Here is a 12,750-nt window from a genome sequence, read left to right on the forward strand (position 1 = left end):
GAACTGATAAAACAATTGTCAAATAAGTTTGATGTTATGGCTACACATAACAAAATGGTAGAAACCCAGATCTCCCAAGTAGCCCAACAAAAAGCCACAATAGCAACCCCAACTGGAGAATTTCCTGGTCAACCACAACCAAGCCCAAAAGGCCATGCTAACGCTATCACACTTCGAAGTGGAACAGAACTAGATGAACCAGTTGACCCAAGAATCCAAAACCCGACCATGTATCGAAATTCTGGTAAGGGAACCGAAAAGGTAAACGAACCAACCAGTGATGGAAAAGAAGACGAAAGCGGAGAGGAAAAAGATAAAAAAAAAAACCACCTTATGTGCCTCCGCCACCATACAAACCACGTATACCTTATCCCCAAAGACTTGTTAAGTCCAAAAATGAAGGACGATTTAAGAAATTCGTAGAACTTCTGAAGCAACTTAATATCACTATACCATTCACATAAGCCATTACGCAAATGCCTTCATATGCTAAGTTTCATAAAGAGATTCTATCCAACAAGAAAAAGCTTGAGGATGATGAAACTGTTATGCTTATTGCCGAGTGTAACGCTATTATTCAAAATAACGGGCCTCATAAAGTGAAAGATCCAGATAGTTTTTCCATACTATGTGTAATCGGAAGTTATATCATAGACAAAGGTCTATGAGATTTAGGAGCCAATGTTAGTTTAATGCCCTTATCCACATGCGAAAAACTCAATCTAGGAGAATTAAGACCAACAAAATGTCTCTACAACTAGATGACCATTCTGTTAAATTTCCAATAGGTATGCTAGAGAACGTTCTCGTTCGTATAGGACAATTATATATTCCTACCGACTTTGTAATAATGGATATAAAGGAGGATTCCACACCCCTATTATTTTAGGAAGACCCTTTCTAGCCACATCCGGAGCCATCATAGATGTGAAGAAAGGTAGGCTAACATTTGAAGTTGGAGAAGAAAAAATTGTATTTCTCTTAGCTAAATTCCTACAAACACCAGCTATAGACGACTCATGTTGTTTCTTAGACGTCATCGACGAATATGTGAAAGAAATGGAGAAGGAATCATCTAAGTATACTGAAGTATTGAAGATTCCAACACCTCCTATATTCGAAGACGTGGCGTGGGCCATACGTAGATGACAGTCTAAAAGAATATCTAGCACTAACACCAAATCCAGTGCCATGCCCAAAGAATCCTTCAATAGAACTCAAAACACTACCCAAAGATCTAAGGTATGAATTATTAGACACCGAGCTTGAAAGACCAGTTATAGTCAATGCTGACTTAGGACAGATAGAAACCAAAAAATTACTCCATGTCTTAAGAAACTATCCAATAGCCTTAGGCTATAACATCTCCGACTTAAAAGGAATAAGTCCCTCAATATGTATGCATCACATTATGCTAGAGGATGACTATAAAACCTCTAGAGAGCATTAGAGAAGAGTAAATCCTATCTTGAGTGATATAGTAAAAAAGGAGGTACAAAAACTATTAGAAGCAGAAATTATATACCCGATATCCGAAAGTAACTGGGTCAGCCTGATACATGTCGTTCCAAAGAAGGGAGGTGTTACCGTTGTTAGTAATGAGAAGGGCGAATTCGTAGCAAAAAGAACTCAAACTGGATAGAGAATATGCATAGACTATAGAAAATTAAATAAAGCCACTCGTAAAGATCACTTTCCATTACCTTTCATTGATCAAATGCTTGAACGACTGGCTAAACATCCTCACTTCTACTATTTAGACGGATACTCGGGATTCTTTCAAATTCATATCCATCCTGATATACCAAGAAAAGACTACTTTGACATGTTCTTATGGTATATTTTCCTATCGACAAATGTCGTTTGGAATGTGTAATGCTCCTACAACATTTCAGAGATGCATGATGTCGATCTTTGATGATTTTTGTAGATAACATGATGGGAGTATTTATGGATGACTTCTCTGTTTGTGGGCAAAGCTTTGAAGAATGTATTTTGGACCTAGAAATGGTACTTGAGAGATCCGTTAAGGTCAATCTCGTATTAAATTGGGAAAATTTTCATTTCATGGTCCGACAAGGAATTGTACTTGGTCATGTTGTATCCGATAAAGCAAACATTGAAATTATAGAACATCTTCAACCTTCGAAAACCGTTAGAGAAATTCGCAGTTTCTTAGAACACGGCAGTTTCTACCGACGATTCATTAAAGATTTCTATAAAATAACCATTCCACTTCTTCCAAATCATTATAAAATCCACAAACACCCACTTTCTAACTTCACAATCCTTTCCTCTCACTCTTCTCTCCTCACAACACCCATAACCTTTTCTTCCAATTTCTCTTTCCCTTCGTTCAACATGCCTCCTAGAGTAGTTAGACCAAGAAGAGAGATTAATTATATGGGAATTATGCTTGCCGAGGGAATCGATGGTGAAAATCAAAGGAGCAGATACCACAAACGTTTCAAGAGGGATGTCTTAGCGACGAGGTGCTCTGATTATGCCTCCCTTCGTGGTTTGGGTTTATTTGACAATGTCCATTGGATGCTTAATAACCTAGGTATGTCTCACTTTTGCTCTTTAACTAGTCCTACCTATATTCGACTTACCTACGAGTTCTTATGTTCTTTTTGATACACCACCCATATAGGAGGATCCTGTACCACTGGCACTGCACACTTTAGGATGTTCAATAGAAATTACGATATTAGCCAAGACCAAATGGCCAATTTATTTTCGTTTCCTCATGGAGACGAGTATGCTTGACAACACCCTTTAAATAGTTAATGGGAATCCAGTGCTCTCGACTTTTGGCAGCAACTAACGAGCAAAACCACCACCGACTAGGAAGGCCTTAAAGCTATCGCTATTCATAACCCAACCATTAGGTATTTGCACCGCATTTTGGCCAACACTATATTTGGTTGAGAAAATACTGGAAGTATAAAATCTAGAGATCTTTTCCTTATTTATTGTGCCTTATCTGAAACCAAAGTTAACCCAACATCATTCTTATTAGCACACTTCCAGTCTACCAGTGTTAGGACAGGAGGTTTTGTTTGTGTTGGAAGGATGATTACATCTATAGCCCTTGCGTTGAACTTAGGCACGGAGTTGGCTACACTTGAGCCGTTAGAGACTCCTTTTACCGACCTTGACTATTGTCGTATCATGTGCCTTATCAAGAATAAACCATATGATAAATATTTTCTGATGGTAAGTAACCGAGAGATGAGGGGAGTTACTTTACCTTGCGTCGCACGCATCAATATGCGAATGAGCGCTAATTGGACTTTTGATCATAATGCCCCTGAGCCTGATAACGAGGATGAGCCTGATCGCATGGAGCAAGATGCTCCCTAGACTTCCACCCATGCATACACCACACATGTTTTTCATGACTCTTTTGCAGGTACCTCATCCGGATATCAGCCCCGCGAGAAGTACGACTACACCACCATGAGGACAACTCTTGATGACATCCTAAGTGAGCTTAGACATCGGGATTATGTCGATGTAGACTATGATGTGCTACTTAGGAGTATTCAAATGCAACAGGAGGAGATGAGGGTCATCATTGATCAGATCAAAGAGACTCAGCTTGACTTTGTCAAGAGGACATAGCTTAACATGGTGACGTCATCGAGCAGATGAATGGAGTGCGCATGGAAGTATCAAGTACGAGGGAGTACATGCAACATATGCCTCATCTTGCATTCAGTAGAGACGGTATTGGACGACACAGAGGCCGCGGTCGATATCACTGAGCCCCCTACTAGGTTTTACTACTCCTTTCTCCGCCTTGTACTGAAACATTGAGGATAATGTTTTGTTCAAGTATGGGGGCAGAGCTTTACCGCTTTACTTTTCTATTATTTACTGCTTAATTTTTCATTTTCATTGCTTCCTAGTTATATTTTTCATTTTCATTGTTTACCTAGTTAGTTCTTTTTAGATTTTGGTCGAGTCATACATGTGTTGTTGAGTCCTATTGCATGATGTTTTATTTTGTTTGAAAATTCCCTTAGATTTGACCTCCAATGATAAAAAAAATTGTTATGATTTAATGGCATGACACATCTATAGTATAGTCTATTTCTCATTTATAGGCTTTGTTAGATAGACTTGGGAAAGTGTCGATAATATCAGTATCGTCCTAACACCCTAAACTCCCTAAGTAGGCGACATTGATTTGAATAACCATTATGCCAAGACCTTAATTATATGTTTTTAATAAGTAGCCCCTTGAATAATTTATACTAGCAATCAACACCATCATAATGCACACATGAGCAAGGAAGCCGATGCAAATAAGTGTATGATCTCAAGCAAAAAAAAATACATATGATGAATAAAATCTGTGATAAGATTTATCCCTTCTAAGTTAGGTGATCCTCACCCGATCATTTAGCCCAGCGGTACGAACTATTAAAAATCCAGTTGATACTTAAGCAAAATTTGCTAAGTAAGTGCGAAAAGTTGAAAACGAGATCATAGTCACTAACAAGTTCACCTGCCTGAATGTGTATGGATAACGGGCTTAATGTAATTGCCTAGAATGAAAAAGAGGTTTAAAAAGAAAAAATAATGTAGGTCGAGTTATAATGGCATGATTCTAATTGGTTTTGTATAAGGGGGAGTTTTTGTCGGTGTAAATGCGGATGTGTGTCACTACGATATCCTTGTTATTGTTTTCTAGCACCTATTTATCTAGCATTAGCCTAGATGTCTCGTACTACTTAGAGTGTCATTGTGCCTATTAGACATTGTACTTAATTGTTTTTCATGTGCGTTGGGTGATTGCTTAAGGACAAGCAACAATCTAAGTATGAGGGAGTTTGATAACTATTAATGCTATCGTGTTTTTAGGCTTATTTCACATGTTATCCGTCTATGTTTTTATGTATTTTATCGCCTTTTACTTCCATTTTATTTGTTTGGCAGTTGTGATGCGATTTCACTGGAGATTTGGAAGCCTTGCGGAAAAGGAGTGAATAAGGAAATAAAAAGGAAATAAAAAGGAGCAAAAGAGTTAGATTTGGCCATTATGAACAGTTGGCGTTCACCACCTCCAATGCCTGCCAAGTCACTTAAGTTTTGAAGGAATGGCATTCGCCATTCCCCTAATGGCGTTCACCATTATCATGTAGAATGCAGTTCTGTGTAGTGGACAATTTTTCTAGAAGTTTCTCAACCTCCACTCCCTCAACTAAGTCTACACGTTCCAAGAAGTTGCTAAGGGCCTGAACTCTAAATATATGGCCATTTTTTGAGTGTTTGGGATCCATCGAATTCGCGTGGAAGCTCTGTCAAAATTTCTTCTTAGTGTTAGGCAGAAAATTACCTATAAAGTAACAATAACTCACATCAAGGGATTGTCACACCTTTTTTAATTTCTGTATCGTTTGTACTTTGGATCAAGAACAAGTTTGCCGCCATTTTTAGTTTCAATTTAATTCAAGTTTAATTTTACATAATGTCAGGTTTTTTTACCGCTTTTAATATTTGTATGCTTTACCGCTTTTCATTACTTGCATGCCATGATATTCTCACTTTTAAATGCTTTAATCATGTTGCTTTCAATTAATACCATGCCTTGCTAAATTATCTTGAGTCCGACGTATGAGGACCGTTGTTACCGATGGGACTCAGTAGAAATAATAAGCGCGAATATATGATTTAATTATGTTCTGGATTTAGTTTTCAAATGTATGTTTTATTGTTTTGGCACAAGAGTGAAGAACAAATTAAGCTTCAGTCCGATAGCGCAAAAGTGTGAGGAAGGAACCAAATAGTGGAAACTAGGCATTGATCCTAAAAACAGTGGAGCGCTTTAGGCATCGTTTAGGATCTCATTTACTTTCAAAGTATGCTTTCTAATTAGAACGGGCAAGAAAGAGCAAAATTTTACCAATATATTCTATTACAATAATTAATAGGTTAATTAAACTTTTGATATTCCTAATTCACGAAATTCATAGAATTAGTTTCCATATTATAAGTTCAACTCGTTTTTTTCCCTCTAACATTTTCAAATGATATATTTCTTGTGATACATAAGATATTACCATATAGAAATATTTGTAGAATTTTAAAGATTAAAAAAAAGCGTCATACTAACCGGTGCCTCAGTGCCCGAGACACTGGTTAAGAATTCCAAATAAAGAAAATATGTTGTGTTAAGTTCATTAAATACACATAATATTATTTTAAAAAGTTGATTATTTATGTTTTCAGTGCATTAAATACACATATATTTAGATAAAACAATACTTTTTATTCTCTTAAATAATTCTCAAATATACCATTTTAATTTCTTTACCAGTTCTCTAGAGCACTCATTAGAATTTCCCTAAAAAAAGTTACATGATTTAAAAAAATAAATATATCAATTTTTAATTCAAAAATGAGAGAAAAAGACCAAAACTATTTTGTGAAACTTTAAAGATTAAAAATATAATTTATACGTAATTAAAAAATGGATAAATTATCAATTTTAAGAAGAAAAAAAGGTGAGAAAATAACCAAAATTGAAATTTAAAATAGAGAGACTATTTGAATGAGATAAATAGGTGACCCATAACTATAATCAAGCCAATAATATATTAGTCAAATATACATACTATTGTTTAAAATATTTATTTTTTAACTTATTTTCATATCTAGAGTATTTACTAAATATGTTTTAATTTAAAATATTTAAAAATAAATAATAAATGAATTTAATTGATATTTACGGACAATGTAATGGATTTTTACCTTGTTAGTAAATTATAGCCGTTCAATTTTTATATGTGTTTGACTTTTTCTTTAACCACATATAAAGTATGATGCACTGATATCATAAAACTTTTTACACTGACAGTGTATACTAATTAATCTCATAATAAATCATGTTTTTAAATATTTTATATACAGTTGGTCAACTTTAATAACTTTAAAAGGTTCAATGTAGGGGTGGACAAAAAATCGATGTCCGATCCAAACCGGTTTATCCGATAAATAAAATATTATTCCGGTTGGTTTATTTTGGATCTGCGGGTGATCGGTTTACTTTCTACAAATTATTGTGGATAGTGTAGGGAGAAATTGGATTGAAATTTTTTATTAACGGTAATCCGATAACCGACCACAACACTTAAATTTTTATTAATATAACAAATAGTTGTACATGTGAAGAGTAGCAAAATATGTATTATGTACAATATTTTTTTCCTAATATGAAAATCACGTGAAATTGTTTATATGGTGACACATATACCTACTGATGTGGTATGTTATTCTTACACATATACCAGTTTACTACTATTTTTTTACAGTCTAATAATAATAATGATATCGTGTAAGTGATTTGTCACATATTTAGAATTCATATTGTTTTTAGACTTCAAATCTCATTTTATTTTATTTTTTATAACTATATCAATTTTCAACATATAGTGTAAAGTTGGTAAGCAATACACACTTTTCTTTTCTCTTTACTGTTACACTTCTCTCTTCTTTCTCCATTTTTGTTTCTTTTTGCTCTCTATTTTCAGTTGGTAAATATGAAGTATATAAAGATGAAGTACATGATTTAAAAAATAAATGGGGAATTAAAGAGTAATGTTTGTCACATAACTTTCGTGCATGAGCCTGCATTTTGAGTGTGGTTGCAGAGAACCACCTTCAACTAAGAAATAGACACTGTCAAATTGGAACAAAGGAAAAGAATACTCAGCACTCCACTTACATTCAGACTAACCTCTTTTTTTCTCTCTTCTTCTTCACTTTTTTCTGGTTTGATAGAGATGACATGACTGTGAAGAACCCGAAACAAACCATCCGAAATTAACTACAATCCGATTTACCCGTTACCCGATCAAATCGTTCAAATAACGAACGAAATTGGATGTGATATTACCACCCACGCTTCTTTTCGGATTGAGCTTTTTCAGCCGAATCTGGCCGTTAATCCACCCCTAGTTCAATGTATGGTTTATATTAAAAAGTGTTAAAAAATATTTATTCTCTTCAACTTATCAATTATTTTATATTTGTTGTTTTTATATACATTCGAGGTTTTGCATAGCCAGAATAAATTGTTGGGTTATAAGGAGGAACATCAATATTGAGTTTAGAGCAACATATAAGTGAAAGAGACACCACATATTCACTCAAAAACCTTAAGGTAATAGATGTGTGAGTTCTCCCACTTAATTATATGGTAATGTTTATTTGTTGAGTTAACATGATCAAACTTAGTCATAAGAATGTAATTATGTTTTTTTCCACAGTTGTAATAGTGACATGTGAAGCAGATCAATTATGTATCACTCCCCATGAAGGCGATTGTTTCCTTGTTGGATGTCGACAATGGTGCTCTTAAACTTATAATGGCAATGAACAATGTGAGGCATATGGAGACCCTACTAGTCCTAAATATAAATGTATTTGTGTACATAAATGTTAAATCTATAACAAGTATAACACAAATTCTCAATTTTAAATGTAAGAGCGTATCAAAAGAAATTTAATAAAATTATGCCACTAATAAGGGAAATTCATTCTCAATAGAATTAATATAAAGTGTCTTAGATGAACAATTCTTGTCCAATACCCATTTTCTTAATTTTACGCGTGCATTTCTATTTAGGACTCTCCTTAAATATGAGACTCCTCTCACTTTCTCTCAAACCAAACTTCTTAAATATTGATTGTTTGAATTACAAACCAAACTCTATGCCTTTAGATATGAATGCAGGAGCTAGAGTGGTGCACAAACAACAACAAAAAATATAAAAATAGAAACCCTAAGTAAAAGATCTTCAATACTTGCACACTCTTCAAATGTTAGGTTTGTGTCTCTTTAAATAGCAATGCAACTTTTTTGCTTTTCTCCAATATCCATAAGATTTGATCACGTCCAGATTTGTGAAGGATTCTATTTGATTTGTTTTTCAAAAACCTCCAACAAAAAGAATTAATTTGTTATAATTCAAATTTAAATCTTCAATTAATTAGATTTGATCTTATTCAATCGGACATACAAATCTAATTAACACATTGTTAAAATATAACAACAAATCTGATTGAAACACAACCAAACATTTCTCTAAGAATAACAACAAACATGGCCTGTTGATAAAGGTCAGATGTTGCACACATGTTGGAACATCGTGTCCCACATGTGTTATTACTTCACCAAAACATCTTATACACTCCATTTGTTTTGCATAATGCAACCAATCAAAAGGGAGAACAATATTTTTGCCTGTTGTGTTTAGCGTTGGTGAAGTAGAGTATTCAGTTGTATATTGTCTTTACCAATTTGCTTACTTCTCTTGGGGAGAGACCAAGATCAGAGAAGTAGAGGTAATACTATCTTACTTTGAATTGTGCTCCACACAGAATCATTCTTCGACCAAGGGTAACACCCTTGTCCCTGCCCCCGAGGCTTAGCTTGAATCAGGGTGGATGTCTCTAGACTCCACCACCAACTCCCTGGGATTGGCTAGATCCAAGGGGTGCGTCAACTACATAAAAATATGTTTAATAAACCTCATATGTGAGGTGTGAATTTGAGTCATATCAAAATCGTCAAATTACGTTAAGTTTGTATCGTATACGTGATAGGATCTGGAATGTGTTTAAGTCGTATCCAAATCACAAAAATGTGTTAAGTTCGTATCAGATACACAATAGGATCTAGAATGTGTTTAAGCTGTATCGGAATCACATAAATGCGTCAAGTTTGTATCGGATACACAACTGTGTGCAAAATGTGCTTTAAGTCGTATCTGAATTGTAGAAATGCGTTAAGTCCATATTGGATATACAATGAAGTCCGAATACCTGTAAGCCATGTCAGAATTGCAGAAGTGCGTTAAGCCCATATCGGAAACGTATTCATATAGTTTATCTTGGTTCTCCTATTCCAGGCTTTCTAATAGAGAGAAACAAAGAGACAAACAACAAATGTAGAAATATATATATATATATATATATATATATATATATATATATATATATATATATATATATATATATATATATATATATATATATATGCTAATAATGAATTGAATTTGCTACAAATAAATAAAGGACCTGCGAGGTAGATAACCTTTGTTGATGACCTTAGAATGGCTAGTCGCTCCGGACTAGATGTACATCGCACTTAAAGGTGTCTTCTTTGATTGAGCGATGTTCTAGGTGTCTTGCTTTGCATTTGTTTTTCGATATGGGTGTGAGGATCGACTTTTCCAAGGAGTAGCTTAAGGTCAACATCTTATTTTACGCTCGTCGAATCGCTATGTATGTCGCTTCAACAAGCCTTCTTACCAGATAGGAAAGTAAATGTTCATTGCTTCGACAAGCCTCCTTCTGATCTCCAGTTTCGAGCTTCCTTTTGCTGGGTATCTCCAATGAACCTCTGCTTTCCTATCTGATCGGTGGAGACCTAGGTGTATCCCGTGGAAATCCTATGGAACTTCTACGATGTTCCCTAGTGTTAGAGCGATGCCCGATGTTAACTATGAATCTGCAGTATTTGTGCTTCATTAACTTCAAACTTGTGGCATCTTGAAGGCATCGCCTCTGTAAGAGTCATGGAAGAAGGACAATGCGAGGACGACGCTAAGTCGGGAGATGAACTGTGAATTCCCCACCCAATCTTCATGGAAATTTTCATTAGATCTAGACGTAACCCTAGACCTGGGTCTGAAGGTCTTATTTTTCTACTCTATAGAGTTGTCGAGGGGCTCGGGGGTCGGATCCCGATGATTTGCGATAGATACGATAATACTTAGGGTGAATGGCGCCATATCCCCACGCTCGCCTATGAATTATCTTGATTTTGAGATATATGGATGTTGTGTGTAGTGAAGAAAGAAAAACGTAGGAATCAGAGGTTGATTCGCCGTTGATTCGACAACTTGAAAAAGTTATGAGTTAGCGAATCAGAGATTTGGATTTGAATCGCAAGAATCCAGATTTGGAATTTCTGAGTTTTCCCGATGTCGTTCGAGAAGCAAAGATGATTACGTGAAAATCTTAGGAATAGAAATTTGTTTCCTAAAGACGGAATCATTGTTTCCTTCGAGAACCAAAGATGGATATTCTAGCTCTTGAAGGAACTAGAAATGATGAGAGGTTGGAAACCATTGATCTTAGACGATGGCTCTGAACTCCTTTATGACGACGTCGGGGGAACTGCATTGTGTACATTCTCAAAGCATGTGACCTATTTTATATGTTGGGTCGAGTTGAATGGCCTTGAGACAGATTGATCCTTGGTCATTTTTGGTTCAACACAATTCTATGGCAATAATTAATAGGCTTAATTGCATTTTTTGTATTCCTATTTCAGGATATTCATGAAACTAGTTTCCATATTATCATATAAAAACATTTGTGGAATTTTAAAGATAAAAAAATATAAATTATATTATTAAAATGTGTAACTTTAGAAAAATCAGACAAAACAATTTTGTGAAACTTTAGAGATAAAATAAATATAAGGTAAATCTCATTAAAAATGGATAAATTATCAATTCTTGAAAAATGTGTGAAAAAATATCAAAGTTATTTAAAATTTAAAATAAAGAGACAAGTTCGTTAATGAGATAAAATAGGTGGAACAATAATATATTAATCAAATATACATATTAGATTGTTGAAAATACTTATTTTGTTTGAATTTATTTTTATATCTAGAGTATTTACTAAATATGCTTTAATTTTAAATATTAAAAAATGCTATAATAAATCACATTTTTAAATATTTTAAATATACGTGTTCAACTTTAATAAATTTAAAAGGTTCACTGTATGTTTTATATGGAAAAATCTTCAAAAATATTTATTGATTCTTCAATTTATCAATTATTTTTTGTTTTTTATTTTTATATAAATTCAAGGATTCGCATTGACAGAATAATCTCATTCACTCTGTTGAAATTGAAGCTATTCAAAATGTCTAAGTTTTCTTTCATACCAATTCTTGTCATTTTCTTTATTTTGTCAGGTATATAAATTTTCTTTCATGCCACTTCTTTATGTAGGTAATGTTTATTTGTTGGGTTAACATGATCAAAAACTTAATTATTATCAGAATGTAATTATGATTTTCTTTTTCACAGTTGTAACAATAACATGTGAAGCAGATCAATTATGTACCACTCCTCGTAAAGGTGACTGTTTCCTTGCTGGATGTCGACAATGGTGCTCTCAAACTTATAATGGCAACGGACATTGCGAGGCCTATGGAAACCCTTCTAGTCCTAAATATAAATGTATTTGCATACATAAATGTTAAATCTATAACAAATATAACACAAATGCTCAATTTAAATGTAACAGCGCATCAAATAAATTTAATAAAATTATGAGACTTATTCTAATATGTGAGATTTGTTTCTGTATTAAAAAGTTTGAATTATAGGCTGCTATATGTCACCTCATTTTTTTCTGCTGCATGTTAATTAGCTTTTCCTTTTTTTTATAGTTATATATTATTTGATACCAAAGTTTAATTTCGATCAATCACAAACCTATGTCTCCCTTTCACACACCACTCCAACTATGATTTGTATTTAAGTCTTTTTTCCGATTTTTTCTTCCACTTTCATTGGGACAATCAAATTAAGATATTTTGAAATTATTTTTATCATCACATGCACAGTACCAATTGATAATTTTTGTTTAGACACAACTTTTTTCCTTTTACCAATGAAGTTACACACTTTTGTGTGCTTCTTTGTCCAC

The 12,750-nt window shown here is 34.0% G+C and overlaps 1 protein-coding gene and 1 long non-coding RNA gene across 2 annotated transcripts; both read left to right on the forward strand.

The window, feature by feature from the left end:
• Positions 1-476: 476 nt before the first annotated feature.
• On the forward strand, positions 477-1,149 carry LOC127129663 (uncharacterized). Its single transcript, XM_051058810.1, has 2 exons — positions 477-660; positions 863-1,149. Exons 1-2 carry the CDS (start codon positions 477-479, stop codon positions 1,147-1,149), a joined length of 471 nt encoding a protein of 156 aa, XP_050914767.1.
• Positions 1,150-11,932: 10,783 nt separating this feature from the next.
• On the forward strand, positions 11,933-12,424 carry LOC127128916 (uncharacterized). The gene is made up of 2 exons (XR_007806082.1): positions 11,933-12,010; positions 12,126-12,424. It is a non-coding gene; the product is annotated as an uncharacterized LOC127128916 (long non-coding RNA).
• Positions 12,425-12,750: the final 326 nt, after the last annotated feature.

The sequence above is a fragment of the Lathyrus oleraceus genome, chromosome 3 (genome assembly GCF_024323335.1).
Source record: "Lathyrus oleraceus cultivar Zhongwan6 chromosome 3, CAAS_Psat_ZW6_1.0, whole genome shotgun sequence".
In the NCBI taxonomy this organism is placed as follows: Eukaryota; Viridiplantae; Streptophyta; class Magnoliopsida; order Fabales; family Fabaceae; genus Lathyrus; species Lathyrus oleraceus.